This window comes from Passer domesticus, chromosome 27 (assembly GCF_036417665.1).
Source record: "Passer domesticus isolate bPasDom1 chromosome 27, bPasDom1.hap1, whole genome shotgun sequence".
NCBI classification, from domain to species: Eukaryota; Metazoa; Chordata; class Aves; order Passeriformes; family Passeridae; genus Passer; species Passer domesticus.
The window spans coordinates 5,273,858-5,293,064 of NC_087500.1; the positions used below are offsets into that span (position 1 = coordinate 5,273,858).

The window sequence follows — 19,207 nt, forward strand, 5'->3', positions numbered from 1 at the left end:
TGTTGCATACATGGAGCAAGAGCCCTGCAAGTGTTCTGCATTCAAAATGCAGATCTACAGAAGGCTGATTGTCTCATTTTTTTGAAATAGCCAGCACGGGAATAGCAGAAGTCACATGGAGAAGGGCTCCAATTCACACAAAAATAGGCAGATTTAGCTGCTGCGATTTTTATTCATGCAACTGTCCCAGCCTAGGAATAGCAACGGCTGCTGAACAGAAATATTCTCCCCCTGGCCACTGGGATGTGGGACTCCAGTGGAGAAAAAAGTCACTAAGAACAGGAAGAGCCACCACCTCCTCCCATCAAAGCACAGGGAGCAGCAGCTGGGAGCACAGCAGCTCAGGTTTGTCAGAGCAGAGCCAGGAAAACTGAAATTGTGCCCTGCCCAGGTGTCCCTGTGCTCAGAGACATCCCTGCTCTGTGCACTCAGGTGAGCTCTGCTCAGACCCCTGCTCTGTGCACTCAGGTGAGCTCTGCTCACACAGATCCCTGCTCTGTGCACTCAGGTGAGCTCTGCTCACACAGATCCCTGCTCTGTGCACTCAGGTGAGCTCTGCTCACACAGATCCCTGCTCTGTGCACTCAGGTGAGCTCTGCTCACACAGATCCCTGCTCTGTGCACTCAGCTGAGCTCTGCTCACACAGATCCCTGCTCTGTGCACTCAGGTGAGCTCTGCTCACACAGATCCCTGCTCTGTGCACTCAGGTGAGCTCTGCTCACACAGATCCCTGCTCTGTGCACTCAGGTGAGCTCTGCTCACACAGATCCCTGCTCTGTGCACTCAGGTGAGCTCTGCTCACACAGATCCCTGCTCTGTGCACTCAGGTGAGCTCTGCTCACACAGATCCCTGCTCTGTGCACTCAGGTGAGCTCTACTCAGATCCCTGCTCTGTGCACTCAGGTGAGCTCTGCTCACACAGATCCCTGCTCTGTGCACTCAGGTGAGCTCTGCTCACTCAGATCCCTGCTCTGTGCACTCAGGTGAGCTCTGCTCACACAGATCCCTGCTCTGTGCACTCAGGTGAGCTCTGCTCACACAGATCCCTGCTCTGTGCACTCAGGTGAGCTCTGCTCACACAGACCCCTGCTCTGTGCACTCAGGTGAGCTCTGCTCACACAGATCCCTGCTCTGTGCACTCAGGTGAGCTCTACTCAGATCCCTGCTCTGTGCACTCAGGTGAGCTCTGCTCACACAGATCCCTGCTCTGTGCACTCAGGAGTGCTCTGCTCACACAGATCCCTGCTCTGTGCACTCAGGTGAGCTCTGCTCACACAGACCCCTGCTCTGTGCACTCAGGTGAGCTCTGCTCACACAGATCCCTGCTCTGTGCACTCAGGAGTGCTCTGCTCACACAGATCCCTGCTCTGTGCACTCAGGTGAGCTCTGCTCACACAGACCCCTGCTCTGCTCAGACAGGTGAGCTCTGCTCACACAGATCCCTGCTCTGCTCAGACAGGTGAGCTCTGCTCATACAGATCCCTGCTCTGCTCACACAGATCCCTGCTCTGTGCACTCAGGTGAGCTCTGCTCACACAGATCCCTGCTCTGTGCACTCAGGTGAGCTCTGCTCACACAGATCCCTGCTCTGTGCACTCAGGTGAGCTCTGCTCACACAGATCCCTGCTCTGTGCACTCAGGTGAGCTCTGCTCACACAGACCCCTGCTCTGTGCCCACAGGAGTGCCCTGCTCTCTCCTCCTGCCCAGGCTGCAGGAGGGCACAGCAGGCACAGCTGGCAGCTCTCAGCAGGCACAGCTCCTGCCCCGGTGCTGCTCAGGTCCTGTGCTGGGCTCTGGCCTCCCACGAGCTCCATCCAGAGGGCAGGGAACTTTCACTGCCCTGCACTGCCTCAAGCCACACAGCTGGGTGGAAATGCAGGCCTGGCAGCACAGCTGCAACTCACAACTCTTATTTCATATGTGCATACAAATATCCCTCACTAAACCTTTTTGTCTTCAAGAATCCTTTTTTTTTTTTCAATTTCTGTCTATGGCACCTACCAAAAAACCTCTCTGGTTCCCTCTCAGGAGTGGAATGCATTTGCTAATGCAACATCACCAGCCCTGAAACAGGCAAAGCTCAGCACTGGGTATTAAAGGGGAGCCACCAGGGAATTCAGGAAATGCAGACTGAGCCTATGAGCTGCCTCAAAGGCTTCTAAATGAAGACATCCAATTTTATCTCAGCTAAGCCTAGAGCCCCCCACGAATGCCAGTGGGTAACAGCTCCAAATCTTTAACATCATGGAAGGAGATGAAGCTCCAGCTGCACACAGGCTGGGATGAGAAGCACTTTGGAGATAAAATGTTCTTTACCTGGACCAGGAGAACGAGCAAGAGCAGATATTCTCAAGCCTCACCTACAGCACCAGAGAAGAAAGATTTTGTGGCAAACATTCCCCAGATGACTGAAACTCTCTTATTTTCCTGTTTGCTGGCCAAGACCAGTTCAATCTACGGATGGCTGCTCACTCCAGGCACTACATCAAACCCTTCCCTCTGCCTCCCATCACACACATTTCCCTCCAATTCACACTGCTTTCCATTAATATTTGAAAGTCCTCCCTTACACAAATAAAAATTCTTGCAACATTTCTTACAACATCGTTATGTGTTACTATGGAAACTGCAAAAATGTCACAAAATACAAAAGCCTAAAGCTCTGCTGCATGAGGAGAACCCTGATCATCCTTAGTTCCCTCTTTGGGTAATTTGATGATCAAATGTTTCAAGCCTAATATAAAAAAAGTCACTATTACAGTGTGGGGGGGATTGGTTTGGGTTTTTTTTGGGCATTGCTTTAAATTACTGAATATTTCATTAAGCCAGCAGCCAAACGAAGTCACTTTTCACAAATCCACCCTGTAAGGAGGCACTTCTGAGGCAGTAAAATTACATTCAAAATTCTGGAATTTCATTCTGAGCAGGGCACCTTTGGCTGCCCCTGGATCCCTGGCAGTGCCCAAGGCCAGGCTGGACACTGGGGTTTGGAGCAGCCTGGGACAGTGTCCCTGCCATGGCAGGGGTGGCACTGGATGGTGCTTTCCCACCTAAAGCATTCTGTGAGTGCATTTTACAGAGGCAGGATGCACAGACAGGAGCTGTACCTCTTTAAAACAGAGGCTCTTTGAGAATCAGGGAGTTGTGGAGAGCACCCTGTGCTCATTCATAAGGCAGCAGGAATTGAAGTGCCTCAGAAGCAGGCGCGTCACGGGATGTGCCAGCCGAGCTGTGCCACCACTATCGCAGGGAACATCTCGTTTTGCAGCTGAGACAGACACCGTGCTTGCACATGAGCATCGGGGACAGAACAGCCATCTGCCAGGAGCTCACCTCGCTGACCTGACAGCTCCCGGCAGCCCCAAACACACCCTGGGCTGCCCTCCCTGCCCAGGGTGACCATCCCTTCCTGGGATGCCCTCTCTGCCCAGGGTGACCATCCCTTCCTGGGCTGCCCTCCCTGCCCAGGGTGACCATCCCTTCCTGGGCTGCCCTCCCTGCCCAGGGTGACCATCCCTGCCCAGAGCTGTCCTCCCTGCCCAGGGTGACCATCCCTGCCCAGAGCTGCCCTCCCTGCCCAGGGTGACACTTCCTGGGGTGCCCTCCCTGCCCAGGGTGACCCTCCCTTGCTGGGCTGCCCTCCCTGCCCAGAGCTGCCCTCCCTGCCCAGGGTGACCATCCCTGCCCAGAGCTGCCCTCCCTGCCCAGGGTGACCATCCCTGCCCAGAGCTGTCCTCCCTGCCCAGGGTGACCATCCCTGCCCAGAGCTGCCCTCCCTGCCCAGGGTGACCATCCCTGCCCAGAGCTGTCCTCCCTGCCCAGGGTGACCATCCCTGCCCAGAGCCGCCTTCCCTGCCTGGGGTGACTCTCCCAGCCCAGAGCTGTCCTCCCTGCCCAGGGTGACCCTTCCTGGGGTGCCCTCCCTGCCCAGGGTGACCCTCCCTTGCTGGGCTGCCCTCCCTGCCCAGAGGTGCCCTCCCTGCCCAGGGTGACCCTTCCTGGGATGCCCTCCCTGCCCAGGGTGACCATCCTTGCCCAGAGATGCCCTCCCTGCCCAGAGCTGCCCTCCCAGCCCAGAGCTGCCCTCCCTGCCCAGGGTGACCCTTCCTGGGATCCCCTCCCTGCCCAGGGTGACCATCCTTGCCCAGAGCTGCCCTCCCAGCCCAGAGCTGCCCTCCCTGCCCAGGGTGACCCTTGCTGGGGTGCCCTCCCTGCCCAGAGATGCCCTCCCAGCCCAGAGATGCCCTCCCAGCCCAGAGATGCCCTCCCAGCCCAGAGCTGCCCTCCCTGCTCAGAGTGACCCTTCCTGGGGTGCCCTCCCTGCCTGGGGTGACTCTCCCAGCCCAGAGATGCCCTCCCTGCCCAGAGATGCCCTCCCTGCTCAGAGTGACCCTTGCTGGGGTGCCCTCCCTGCTCAGAGTGACCCTTCCTGGGGTGCCCTCCCTGCCCAGCACGCTCTGGCACAGGGCTGGGGCTGGTTTGGGGAGAGGCAGGAAAAAGGAAAACACCCTCCACGTGACCAATCTGCTGCAGAATTTCTGAGCCTGTAACAAAAGCAGTGAACAGGAAGACTCAACAGCACAAGACTCTGACTGTGCCCTTTTAAATGTTCTCCTCCACCAGAGCGTCGTGCCCCTCACTGCTGATGCAATGCAATGAAACAGCACATTTTACAGGAAAATCCCAGGCATCCTTAGCAAATCCTTAACTCGGCATGCCTGTGCCAGGTACCCTTCCCATAAATAGCTTGTTCAGTGCTGAGGTCAAACCTGGAGCAGGCATTCCAGAAAGTAACCTTATCCCAGGGAAGGTCAGAGGGGGGTGAAAAGAAATAGGACAGAAAAAAAAAAAAAAAAAAGAAAAAAAGGTAAAGAAAAGAAGGAGCTGGATCTTACTTAAGCAAACCATTCCAGTACTTCAAGTGAAAGCAAATCTTTCAAATGCAGAGAGTCACAACCAGAGACAACTCCAAACGCACTGGAGACTTGAATCAATCCCAGTTGGCTCCAGAGATGAGAAGGGCAACTGCAGCAAACCCAAAAGCAATTCAAGCTTCTCTTCCCACTTCCCATCTGAATTCCTAGTCAATACACAGGCCCTCACCTATTTATATTTTTAAGCCCTTCCTTTCATTCCAAAATCCAGCAAATAAAACCTAAGCCAATTTTTTGAATTCTCTCCTACCTAAAGCGTTTTATCTGAGGACAGCCCAGCAGAGACACCGAGCTCTCCAAGCCTTTGAAACGAGACACTTGCAGAACGCCCCACATCCAGGGTGTGCCCAAAACACACTCCGTGGAAAAATCTCTTGGGGTAGTGCCAGTTTAGCAAGAAAAACATTTTTCCCCCCAGCTGGAAGTCTAGCACTGCTGAGCGAGTGCAACCAGAACGGATCTGCAGGAGGAGAGAACAGAAGAGGGGGGGAAGCCCATGTCACTGCAGAATGAAACCCCAAATCTCTCAGGAAGACCCCTGGGAACACCTTTACAATCTCTTCCTCAAGGAATTCCACACTCACCCTTGCTCCACTTGTAATCTCAGCTATACAGTCATTTGTTGCCTTCTGTCAGTACCAGCAAGAATAAAAATGCAGCTCTGAGCTGGGTCAGCTTGCAGATGCTGCTGTAACACCGTGTAAAAGTCTCTCCCCAACCCCCCCAGAGGTGTATTAGACTTCAATATTAGAGATTAACTCTAAACAGGGCCCCTTTCCCTTGCTTAAACACTGACTTCAACTTCAGAGGAGACTGCAGCAAAGCAGGGAAGTACCACACTGGGTTTTTAACACCAGTTCACATTCACAAACTTCTAAAATATTTTTCTGCTGCTTCAGATGTTGTGACAGGCTTTTTCCAATGAAAAGTAAAGTAAATATTTATTTAACCCTATTCGCAGTGTCACCCACAACTCCTAGAAAATCTGAACTAGAGCCTGTTCTTACTCTGGGTAAGGGCTGCAGAGACAAAGAGCAGTTTATTGGCAGTTCCAGACACCAAATCATTCCCAGGGCTCTGCATTATCTTCCACACACCAGGCCAGCCCAGCCTGACAAACTGGGAGAGAAGACCTGCCTCTGAACAGAACAACCCACAACACTGCAGGGGCACTGAAGGCATCTGCCAGAAAGATGCTCTGTCTGCATTCAACACCACACACACACGAAATTCAAATGTTTTCCTCAACACAGCACTGATCCAAATGTTATTCCTTGCACGTGTGACCCAGCTCTGAGTGCTGGCTCACAGAATCCCAGATGTGAACCTGGTGGTGGCTCCTCTGGGGTGGAAGGGGCTTTCAGCCTAGATGAAATTTAAACCAAAGCACCAAATTCCCTTCAGATGAAAGACAACCACGCTGCCTTATCTGAGGTCTGTGGATGGCCACCAACCCACACCAAACCTCCCTGCCATTCTCCACTGAGGTCTGCATGAGGATCAAGGCTCCAATAAAAGTCAGAAACAACTTATTAGACACCCATAATATCTATAAAAAGTGTACTAGAACCAGCATCTCTTTGAGAAATAACTGACTAGTCTTGTTTGCCCTCTTTCCTTAAAAGCAAGAGGGACTTGGAGTGTCCTACTTATTTCAGATACCTGATTAAGCATTTTTGAACAATCAGCCACTCTATTGTTCTGCTTTCAAAGGCTAAGCAAAAACACTTCAGGATTTGCTCTCTCTTTCTGAAAGAGCTTGCAGGACTTCTCTCCTGACCAACACATTGCTGCTGAGACTAACAACTCAGACAACACATAAGCAAGTTCTCATAAACAGCTAAAAAATACAGTTAAGCACTTTGCTGTCATCAGTACCTACAAGCACAGCTAAAATTCAACAAAAAACAGCACCTAAAGTGTCAAGCAGGTGACTGAAAAACTGATAAAGAGACAAACTTTTACGATTGCTCTGCATAAATCATTTAGTGAAATATGTTTGTGATCAGCAGGAAAAGTTTCCTTAGTCCCCATGGAGTGGGATTTGATTTCTGAATTACATGTGGGATCTGTGATCTGAGCCATAGTTCCATGAAGTCATGGATTTGAGAAATATTATTTAATAGGCCTGGAGATACAGGCTTCATTATCGTGTTCTTGCTTGAAAAACATAATCAAGGGGAAAAAATCAGAATCTCTAAATCCCATTTCTCAGTCAGCTGATGCACCAACTCTGGCCACTCCTCAAACAACCCCCAACCCAAGTGTCCCATGCATTCATCTCCAACACAGGACTTGGAAATCAGTGCTGGGAAAAGAAATCTTAATTACTACTCCGAGCCCAGCAACCCTGAAATCCCAGCAGCACAATGTGACGCAGTGCAGGGAGGAGACAACACACAGCCTGTGAAATGATTCACTGCAACACCAAAGTGCAGAAGGTGCTGGGATTTCCCTTCAGTAAATGGGAATAATTAAAGTGTGCTCAGGCATGGTGGCCATAGGCATCATAACAACCACAAGTGAGTACTGTAGGGACTGTCTGATCCTTGGAAAGGTTCTGTGGGAAGGCAGTGGTGTGAGAAGTTGGTCACTAGGAACTCCAGTTCCCTCTCAGCAGCTCAATGCAACTGCCAACCAAACAGTGACTTTCCAGATAAGAAAACCCGAGCTAAAAGATAAGTCCCAGTTAAATATTTGGTTTCATTACCTTTTCGGAAAATTTTTCCATAGCACAGACTGAAGTTGAGGATTAAAGAGACTAAATCACCTACCACTCAACAGCTCATGTCTACATCACTGCACAGCACAGGTCACCAACCAGCCAAAAATAATTGACAAATTCTGATTAAACTTGTCTGCAGGCAAATCCAACACAACCAAAGAAACCACCATTCTGAGAAGAGCAACTACTATAAAAGTGCACAAGCCAAACAAAATATTTCCTATTTAAATGTATTAGCACAGGGACACAGAAACAACAGGACTTTGGTGACCTTCTAAACCACCACTCAGCCACACAAACCAGATTTCAGCCAGCAGCACTGGGAAGAACTCCATGCCCTTCTCTGAACCATGTTTCACAAGCAGTTCATGATCCCAGCATGCTGACAGCAACATAAAACCATGGAATGGTTTGGCTTGGAAGGGACCTCAAAGCTCATCCAGTGCCACCCCTGCCATGGCAGGGGACACCTCCCACTGTCCCAGGTGTTCCAAACCCTGTCCAGCCTGGCCTTGGGCACTGCCAGGGATCCAGGGCAGCCACAGCTGCTGTGGGCACCTGTGCCAGGGCCTGCCCACCCTCCCAAAGGGCACCTGGGCCCTTTCACAGTCATGCAGGTTTCTCAGGTGCTGCTGCCTCCAGTCACACCCAGCCAAGGAAGGTTGGATCTCCACAGGGGAAACTCCACCTGCCTTCCTCACTCCTAGCAAAGACAAAGCTGCTCTCTCCTGATCCTCACTCTGCACTGGGAATCTCAGCTGTGATCCTCACTCTCACACAGGGAATCTCAGCTGTGAGCAGACCTGTGCCCTGCTAACCTGGCAGCAGACACAATCCAGCACGGTGGTCCTGGATGCACACAAAGCAAAGGACTCGGCACAACCCAGCCCTGCCTGCACACACCTGCCTTCCCCATCGGCAGCCTGAGAACCAGGAGCACCTCGTTAAACCAAGCCCATGGCTGGCAGGGCTTCCCAAAGGTGTAACAAATCCCTCCCTGCTTTGTTTATGCATTACATGATGGCCTGGTTATGCACCTGAATGACAGCACCTTCCTGGGCAGCAGGTCTGGGAGTGCTTTAAAAGGAGCTACCAAGTTCTGATACATCCCTAACACTACTGGAATGAAGAATTCCTGAGGGAGACAGTGCTCTGTAGCTGAGATCAGGCAGGTCAGAACAGCACAAATGCTTCAAAGCCTGTCCTTGACCAGATACTGGTTCTGGAATGCCACCACACCAGAAAAACTCAAAGGTCAGCTCTTATCTAAGCATGATGTCAACATGTCTTTGTCTCTTTTGGGCGCTCCTACTTAAATCTCTGAAGTGGTCAGTGACATGGCCAGCAGGCTCTGAGGCACTGTTGGTGGCACAATTCTCACTAAGGGTCTAGAAGCAAACAGCAGATTTTTGGGGGGGAAGGCAGGGGCATCCAGAAGCATTGCAGAACCAAGGGACAGTGACCAAGCAATGAGAAGTGTACAGAATCACAGAACTGCTGGGGTTGGAAGGGATCTCTGGAGATCACCCAAGGCTGGGTCTCCTAAAGCAGGTTACACAGAACACATCCAGGTGGGTTTGGAATGTCTCCATTCCACACTGAGATATTCCACCTCACTATCAAAATTAAAATAATCAGGGTTCATGTCTTCCTTCTAAAGAAATTCAGAAAGACAAAAAAAATCCAGCCCTCCTTGAGCAGCTTCTGCACTCACACTAAGGTACAACAATGGCTCTGTACCATCAGCTGGCCCAGGGCAGCTTCCCAGTGGAAAACTCACTCTTCCCTTCCTGCCTCCTAGCCCTGCTGGAGAAGAATGGTGTTTAGATGTGCTCCAAAGCTTGTACCAGCTCTTAAGGCTGACTTGAGGAGTTCCACCAACAAGCACCAACAAGCACTGAGCCTCGGCAGTGCCAGAGCTGGGCCGATGTCACAGCAGCCATCCAACAGGACGGGCAGTGCCCGGGTGGCTCATTACTGAATACCCACAGGCACCAACTTTACACGGGCTTTGGTGGGCCTGGCCTAGATGCCAGTGTGCATACACACCCAGAGACAATAGAGGGATCAGCCTTTTTATTAGCTTTTGAATTTTTGGCTTTTTAAGAGCACTCAGAACGCGAAGGCATGACTAACGCAAAGGGCGGAAAAGTCAGCAAAGAATTTCACGCGCCGTGTCTCTGAATGCTGCACTTCCTCTTGGGATTAAGAGGAGTGGCAAAGAAATTTCACTTTGCTAGACAACACGTGAAGCCATGAAACCCCCAATATGGGAAATTTAGTATTATTTTGGACAAATTTTTAATCAAATGTCTCCTCCAATAATTACTACAAGACTTAGAAATACAATTCTATTACTAATCCCAACAGTAAGTTTGTGGATGTTATAAAACAGGAATAAAGTTACTGAACTCTTGTTTCTAAGAGCACAAGAACCCCTTGATGTCCACCCAGGAGAGATCACATGATCAGCTAGCTACCAGCTTTGCACTGGGAGAAACCCAATCTCAAGCCACATTTACAACTTCACATGCATAAATTCATCCTGCGCCATCATCCCAAAACATAATGTGACATTTAGCTGGAATCTGATATTCAAAAGCTGCAACATCTGGTTATTGGCACTCATCCACGTGAGCATGTTCTCCGAGGATGCTGAAGTTACCAAGTGCCCACTGTTCACATCCACCCAGCTCAGTAAAATCTGTGCCACACAGCCCTCGACCAGTCACTAACACAGTCTGGACAACAGGTATCCAAATCCATTCAGTGATTTCTCCAGAGAGATCTGAACAACTCCAGGACAGTGCAGGAACTCAGAAGTCCTGGTTACTATTTCCAGCCTGGATGTGAAAGCCATTGGCATTCCAGCCAGGATCCCTGTGCCCATGCAGGGACCTTTTTGTTGACCACAATGACACTTCACAGACTGAGGTTCAACACGTCCATCAGGGTGGAAGAGACCATCTACTGCTGCAAGCAAGATTTCACACAGACTAGACACAGAAGATGGCCTTTTAGGAGATTTTTGCAAAATACTGTAGTATGCACTCCCATGGAAAATTCTGGGTTTGGAACAAAAATTTCCCTTCTTCGCTGACCTGTCTCAAGACCTTTTGCCTTGAGAAGGATCTTCCTCCTCCACACACACACTGACACCTAATACTTATGCAAACAGCATCCAGTTAACAACATAATTATGGAGCTGTTGTCATCATTTAATGCAACTCCCAGACAAGAAGAAAATTCCCAGCAGTAATTTCCCAGATTCAAGAAGAGAACACACTCGTTTTCACACTTCCGCTGGCACTTGAACCAAATCCTTTCCGAGTACTTTTTTCCAGGCAGTCCATTTAACAAATAAAATAATTCCCCAGTCATAAATATGCTCTCAGCTACACAGATTCAGACTGGCCTTACTTTACACAACAGGTTTACAACAAATATTCCCATTGTAAAGCAACAAGCGTTTCCTTTCAGGAGACCGAACCAAAGCATCTTGGAGAGAACTGCTAATGGCATTCCAGGTTTGCATCTGCAGCTCACAATACTCCAGCCAGCCACTATTTCCATGACTTGCTGCTCCAAAAACACCAAAGACTATTTCCAGTACACATAAGGAATTTTATCTTCAGTGCTGTATGTGCTGCAAACTACACCACACTAGTTTTAACAATTCTTTGACCTAAGACCATCCAAAATTTAGTGTTTTCCTACAAAAACCGTATTTCTATCTGCCACCTTCCACCTCACCAGCAAAAGGAAACAAGTGAGTGCTACTCACAGTGGTACGTGGGGTTGTTCTGGGTCTGCTTTGGTCAGTTCCTCTTCTTCAACGTCCGACTCTCCCCCCGAGCTGCTGTCAGTGACATCCGAGTCAAAGGCCTGCTCGCTGCATCTCAAGTTGGCCATGCCACTGGCCGTGAATCTCTCCAGTTCCTCTGATATTGAATCACTCTTCAGGAAGTTGCTCAGGCCTTCCGAAGTAACTGTCTCGCTCGCAGCTTTCCTCAAGGCTGCTTCTGCTTTTCTGGTCAGCATCAGCTGGCTCCGATGCCTCAGGGGGTCCAAGGCTGGAAGCTTGCTGAGCGTTTTCTCCAAGAAGCCGCCCAACTGCTGCTGGATGTGTCTCTCCACCTGCTTGGCCTGCACCACCTGCAAGCGCTTCTGCAGGCGCCGGGCTCGGCTCTCGATGTCTGCCTGACGCCTCAGCAGGGCCCTCGTCCTCATCTCGGAGTCCAGAGCGCTGTGGTGACCAGCCAGCACGGGAGGTTTCTGCTCCTCCAGCTTGCCGCTCCCGACGCCGGGCACACGCGCGTCCCCGCTGCCGCCCTCGAGCACCCACTGCTGCTCTGCGGAGTTCAGGGAGGATTTATTTGCAGTGCTATTATTGCTAAAGGGAGTTGCGTGCTCTGCATCAAGGCTTCTATGTGGAAGAGTGCAATTGGTCAACCCGGTCTTCAAGTCCCCCAATTCAGAACCTCCTGTGTTATAGTCAACAGTCTGGAGGGCAGCAGAAGGAGAAGCACACTTCCCACCATTCAGAGAACTAGAGTTTTCATGGTCTGAATTGGTACTTTTGGCCAATTTCTTGGCCAAGCCATTCACAGGCGCTTGTGGGAGAGGTGGCTGGCTATTAGTACTCATTGTTTTTAGATTCTCCAAAGTGAATTCCAACACCGGTTGCCTCCCCAACAGATCACTTGTTTTCAAAAAGGACTGAGATAAGAGAGAGTGAGATTTAAGGACTGTCTGCTTGTTGAAGACTCCTTGCAGCTTCAGAGGCTCTTTTGAAGAGACAGATGTTACATCCGAGCAGAGATAAGAGGCCACTAGCGGCTGCAGCTTGCCCAGCTCTTCCTTCGTGGGGTTGTTTCGGAAATCTAGACTGGGATCCTCCGGAGCAATGGCTTTCCTTTTGGTGCCGTTGGCAGCCAGGAGGATGTTGTTGGCGTTGCCGTTGCTCTCGGCACTGCCAGGCGACAAGGTGGAGGACGGGGGAGCCAGCTTGAATCGGATGTGGTGAGCTTCGGCTGCTGCGTCAGTGAGAGCGGGCGCCATCGCAGCCATTCAGCACAGAGACACGGGAAGTCCAGCCTCTCCCGCTGCCGAGGCCAGCTCCACTGCCTCCCACTGCCGCTCCCGAGGGCAGCCTGCACGGGGAAGGCAAAACACACGGTCAGGCGCTGCACGGGGAGGAAATAAATCAAACGCTTTGAAAACAAAACGGCGGCGAGATGTGGATGCGACGCTTGCGCTTCGCCGGGCTGAGCGCGGCCTCCTGCCCCCGGGAGCCCCAGCTGCTCAGCAGAGCAGCACAGGGAGCAGAAACAGGAGCACACAACCCTCCAGAACCCCAGGATCTCCCAGTTAGTGCCTGTAACTGCTACTCCCATCTTTCAGTCTATCCAGGAGCACACCAGAACCCTTCCAGGCCTCCATGAGAGCTCCAGCCCTGGATGCTCCTATTCTTCAATGCCAGCAGCTCACCAACTTCATCATTAAAATCCCTGAGCTACACCTATGAAATAGTTTTCAGTGCTCCTACTGCCAGCTCAGGGGTCTTAAAAATGACAGATTTGACTATAACATGTAACACAGACAGGGCTTTAGGGGAACAAATCTCCATATGCTTAAACTCCCAGTGGCTGAAGAAACCCCTCCGCTTTCCCTGAAACCTGGATTTCAAGAAAGTCACTTCCCTGGTGTATATGAAACCTTACTTTCCCAGAAGGACATTTCCAAATGAGCCAGGTGATTTCCAGTGTTAGCAATTGCCATTTCTCTGTCAAGAGCATGGATAAAGATTAACCCACACACGCACAGAGTTCTACAGTGACTGTCAGAGTAAGCCTGGGTTTAATTCAACTAGAGCAAACAAATAAAAAGAAGTAACTAAAGACTCTTCGTTTCTCTACACTGCAGCCTCTTCCCACCCACCTACAAGTCTCTGGTCATTCACCCACTTTCCTTTCCACTAAAACTGTCAGTGTTTTAAAATGCCTTTTAAAATGGCATTCAAATAACCCACAGAACTGGCTGTGCTGCCAGTGAAACAGTTACTTGATTTTCCTTTTACTGCTCAAGTTATTTAGCATCTTCATAAGATATTTCACATCAACTTAATAATAAAAAGTTGCCCTGATCTCTTGCCTGATATGCCAATCCTCTAATTTCACATAAATTTGCATAAGCTTGTTGTAGCTGTTCATTAACACACCCCAATGACCATATTAATGCACTACTTTACAGGAAAAGCAAGGATTATCTGAAGTTTCAATATGTTTAAAAGGAAAATTTCACAGCCAGTTTTGTTCCTGGGCTCATCCCATTGCTCCCAACATGAGACTCAGGTGCTTCTCCATAACAGGGACCAGAAAGCATCAAGGCTGAAAATCAAAATACTAGAACCTGAATTTTTGTGAAAACTCAGAGATGAGTTAGGTGACACAGAAGGAGGAGACAAAGGAGGAAGAATACACTCAAAGGAACCCACTTAAAAAAAGCTGTTGCAGCAGAAATATCAAGATGCTGGAGGAGGGCTCAGGCTTCCCAAGTCCCCAGCTCACAGAACTTTCAGTATTCCGTAACTGACTACACTTTATCCTTACTAAAAAAGGATCTGCATGTCTAAAAGTTTAGGCCACACTCACTGAAAATGGCTTTTAGTCACCATTTGGGTCCATAAATAAAAACTGAACATGCCTATTCAGGGAAGAAAGAAAAAAAAGGAACTTGCAGGGAACTTTCCACTTGTAACTAAGACACCCTTGGGAGAGGAGGGAGGAAGACTGTCAGAATAAAGACTTCCTCCACTCCAGCCTCCTTCCAAGACCTTCACTAGAGACACACACGCTGGGAATGAGTGCCCCTGACAGGTTCCCAGTTCTGCAGAAACATGTGGGTTTCCCTTCCAGAGGGAACTCTGGCTCTGGGCTCTCCACCACAGTCACCACGAGACATCCACAGTGGCTTTGGAAACTGCAAAAAGAGCAGAACCCCCTCCCCTTGGTGCTAAATGACCCTTCATGAACATAGCTGCACTGACTGCAGGCAGGCAGGAGCCTGCAGGAGATGCAGGCTGAAGGGAGTTAATTTGTAGGTCATCAACTCAAATTAACAGAAGTGGGAAACGGAAGCAAAACTTTGACACTGCTTTTTCCTCCGGGTTAGCAAACCCACTTGAAAACAGCAAATCCTCCTGCTAAGCCACTGCAAACCTCCTTGGCTCCACTTTTCTTTGAGTGGACAGCATTTAGAATACTTTGGAAGCCTGGAAAGCCTCCCCTAAGAATAAGGCTTTGTTCTAGCAGCTTAAAGATGACCTCCAAAAATTATTGGGGCTATTTTTTGTATTTTATTAAAGTCCTTATAAACTCTCTGTGTGCTGGACAGCACTGGCTTCTCTAACAGTGAATTAGATCTCAACTTTTATGAGCAACCCCTGGAAAAAACATTAAGGAACATTTGTAAGCATGTTCCTGTTCCCTCCCTCTGTTTATAGTGTTGTTATTAAAGCTGTATTACACTTATCAGGAATTTCTTCCTAACAGAGAATTGGAGGGGAGAAGGTGTTAAGATATCTGAGGAAGGATAATAAAGAAAAGGTCACAGAATGGGAAGGGAAGGTCATTCACACACTCTGAGGAACTTTCAGAACACTCTGCTAAGTCTCACAATAATTCCAAGAATCATCCCCAATCTGTTCCCTGCTCCTGGGACCCAAACTGTGCTGGCAAGTTCTACCAAACCTGCTGTCACCCATCAGTATCAGCAGATCCATGTGAGCACCACAGGTCCCCCATTTCACTGTTTTCCTGCTGAAGGTCTTTAATTCCCAGCACTCAAGGTGGGACCAAGAGGCTTCTGCTCTGGCACAAGCCCTGCTGCTAGAGAAGTGCCAGAGTGCCTGGACACTGCTCCAGCTCCACCACCAGAGCTCAACCCAGCCCAGCTTCAGCAGCCGTGGCACGAGCCCTGTGCTGGACCTGGCTTGGCAAGGCCCAAGAGGAGCTGCCTCTGGAAGGCCAGCGTGGTGTTTACGGCGTGGCTTCAGCTAAGAGTGAATGAACGTTCTTCATTTTCCCTGCAGAACTAGAGCACTGCCAGAGCACTTAGCAGTAATTAACAGAGCCGAGATGAAAGGCTGCAGCAAGCAGGTAAAACCAGGGTAACCGTAACTCGCCCACCTTCCCTCGGTCCCCAGGAGTGCAGGGGAGGCCACGGAGGCAGCAGAGCCTCCAGGGCTCCTCAGGGGGCTTCCTGACCCATACCAACATCAGCCACCCAATATTCCTGACCCACGCCCCATGTCAGCCACCCAACACCCCTGACCCACACTCCACCTGAGCCACCCAACACCCCTGACCCACACTCCACATCAGCCACCCAGCACCCCTGACCCACACTCCACATCAGCAACCCAACACCCCTGACCCACACTCCACATCAGCAACCCAACACCCCTGACCCACACTCCACATCAGCCACCCAACATCCCTGACCCACACTCCACATCAACCACCCAACACCCCTGACCCACACTCCACATCAGCCACCCAACATCCCTGACCCACACTCCACATCAGCCACCCAACACCCCTGACCCACACTCCACATCAGCCACCCAACATCCCTGACCCACACTCCACATCAACCACCCAACACCCCTGACCCACACTCCACCTGAGCCACCCAACACCCCTGACCCACACTCCACCTGAGCCACCCAGCATCCCTGACCCACACTCCACATCAGCCACCCAATATTCCTGACCCACGCCCCATGTCAGCCACCCAACACCCCTGACCCACACTCCACATCAGCCACCCAACACCCCTGACCCACACTCCACATCAGCCACCCAACACCCCTGACCCACACTCCACATCAGCCACCCAACACCCCTGACCCACACTCCACATCAGCCACCCAACACCCCTGACCCACACTCCACATCAGCCACCCAACACCCCTGACCCACACTCCACATCAGCCACCCAACACCCCTGACCCACACTCCACATCAGCCACCCAACACCCCTGACCCACACTCCACATCAGCCACCCAACACCCCTGACCCACACTCCACATCAGCCACCCAACACCCCTGACCCACACTCCACATCAGCCACCCAACACCCCTGACCCACACTCCACATCAGCCACCCAACACCCCTGACCCACACTCCACATCAGCCACCCAACACCCCTGACCCACACTCCACATCAGCCACCCAACACCCCTGACCCACACTCCACATCAACCACCCAACACCCCTGACCCACACTCCACATCAACCACCCAACACCCCTGACCCACACCCCACATCAGCCACCCAACACCCCTGACCCACACTCCACATCAGCCACCCAACACTCCAACTCCTGGAAGAGGGAGCAGAGGGAGGAGAAGGACATGGCCGAGGCAGACATGGGAGGTCAGGGGGGCAGGAGGAACACACCCAGTCACACTACACCTGGAGCAGCACCAGGTCATGACACCCCTGAAAACAATCCCCTGGCCTGCTGACTTATTCAACACTCTCTGCTTCTAAAACCCAATTTTACAATCAGACATTGAAAGGAGAACTGGGTTTCCAAGCACGTGATTTTGTGCAGTACCCCAGAAAATAAGCCCAAAACAAACACAGGAAGTTTTGGCTCTCTGGATTCTTTGTGAGGGTCACGAGGAACACGGGGAGCTCTGAGCAGTGGACACAGGAGGCACCTGTCTGAACTCACTCCAGTTTGCCTCTGGAAGGGCTGTCCATGCTCTCCTCCCAGACATCAATCCCACCGTGGGATCCATCACCTGTATCCCCCATCCACACACACCAACCTCACGTTTACCTTCCTGGATTATGGTTTAACTCCCTGACATGATCCCAAATTCCTGCACTGCTGCACCCTAAAACCCCCTCAGCCCAAGCTCTGTCCTCCCAACACCCATTTCCTGAGGCACACGAAGGTGCTGTTAGAAGCAACAGAAGCAAAGTTACCCTGAAGGAAGTGAGTATTATACCAATTCCCACTTCCCCTCTCCTCCCCCACTACAAATCAACAGCGCAGCTAACTCGAGTCCGTGTGGTTACAAATATGTTTCAGTCAAAAAAACAAAACAAAGCACACAAAAAAACCCCAAACTTGGTAAAATATAATCCCTCTACACTTCATTTGCAAGTAGAAGACATCATCTGTGCTAACCTCAGCAGGTAACAACACACAGCAATTCCCTGAGCCCTACCAATATTTTCCACATCCACAATGTCCACCTACCAAAGTTACAACTGTGCATAACAGATTCTCTTTTTGTTATCACCTCTCAACATTTTGTAGTTGTAAGACAGGTGTTTACCAATTTAGAAAGGGATTTACATGAGAAGCAACCCTCAAAGCTTTAATTAAGGAAACGTGACAGGCAAGTACAGGACGATCACCTTATTGATAAGCCAGTTATCACGTGCAGACTGTGTGCTTGCAGTGACCCACATTTGGGAAACAGGCTCTTTTTTTAAAAATATCAATTTAAAAATGGTTAAGAACACACACAATGACCACAGATTTTTACAACACACACATGAGTACATTCCACAGCTATTAACACTACAGACTTGCACGTGATCTCCCAGGGAAAAATAAGAATTTTAATAGTAAGAACATACCAGAAATATTACTGAGCTCCACTTTTGTTAGTTTCCAAAGAAAAGCCCTCAAGATTAAACTAAAAGCTGCTGTTTCTACTTCCTTGTCCACATGAGTGGCAGGGTCTGGTCAACTCTGAGATCTCCTTCTGCAATAATAATTCTCTCTTACGCCTGTGAACTCTCATTGGATATAAATAAACCAAACCAATTGCATCATCTGAGGGAAAGGAGGTTTCATCAATATGATGTCAGAAAGAAAAACAGAAGCCACAAAGCAAGATTAACTGTCATCACTGCCAAAAAAAAATCTGGAAAAGTGAATAATTAAAAGCAAGAATGCCTTCACCTGAAAAATTAAGTGGCTGGAGATAAAAATACCCATTGCTGTTAAGCTACTCTTCAGAACAAAGTTGCAATCCAGAGTCAAATCACAAGAAATATAGTTCAAAAATAATAATGGCACATCTGCAGAAAGCAACAGCCTATCAGAGAGAAAATAAAATAAAATTTTAGAAAGCTTTAATTGTGAAATCCAGGTTTCCCCCATCCAGTATCAGAAAGATTTTGTTTTTCTTTCGCATAATCTGGGCAAGTTGCCCAGGAAATATGAAAAACTGAACTCAGGACTCAGGGAGCAAGTTAAACAAAAAACAGAATTGCCTTTTAATTTTAAAGATACATTTTCATTCACTAGGTACAGTCACACCACCTTTGCTCAGAAGTTTCCAAAACTCTTAAAACCCCCTGCCCCATAAAATGGCACCACGTCAATATTTTATACTCAGTATTTTAGCACCAGGCATTGGCTGTCACTACAAAAAGTCCTTTGGAGTGCCTTGGGATAAGTGGCCATGTCCTCAAGAGGAAATAACAGCCCAGAGAGGAGCAGAGCCAAGTG

At 49.8% G+C, this 19,207-nt stretch overlaps 1 protein-coding gene across 6 annotated transcripts in view; it reads right to left on the reverse strand.

Moving 5' to 3' along the window:
* The window catches only part of KANSL1 (KAT8 regulatory NSL complex subunit 1), a 79,969-nt gene that overhangs the window by 50,792 nt on the left and 9,970 nt on the right, over positions 1 to 19,207 (reverse strand). For all 6 annotated transcript variants that reach the window (XM_064399820.1, XM_064399822.1, XM_064399819.1 and 3 more), the window contains one exon: positions 11,446 to 12,814. In XM_064399820.1, the coding sequence (XP_064255890.1) occupies positions 11,446 to 12,731 (1,286 nt within the window). In that variant the 5' untranslated portion in view covers positions 12,732 to 12,814. The remainder of the gene's footprint in view (positions 1 to 11,445; positions 12,815 to 19,207) is intronic.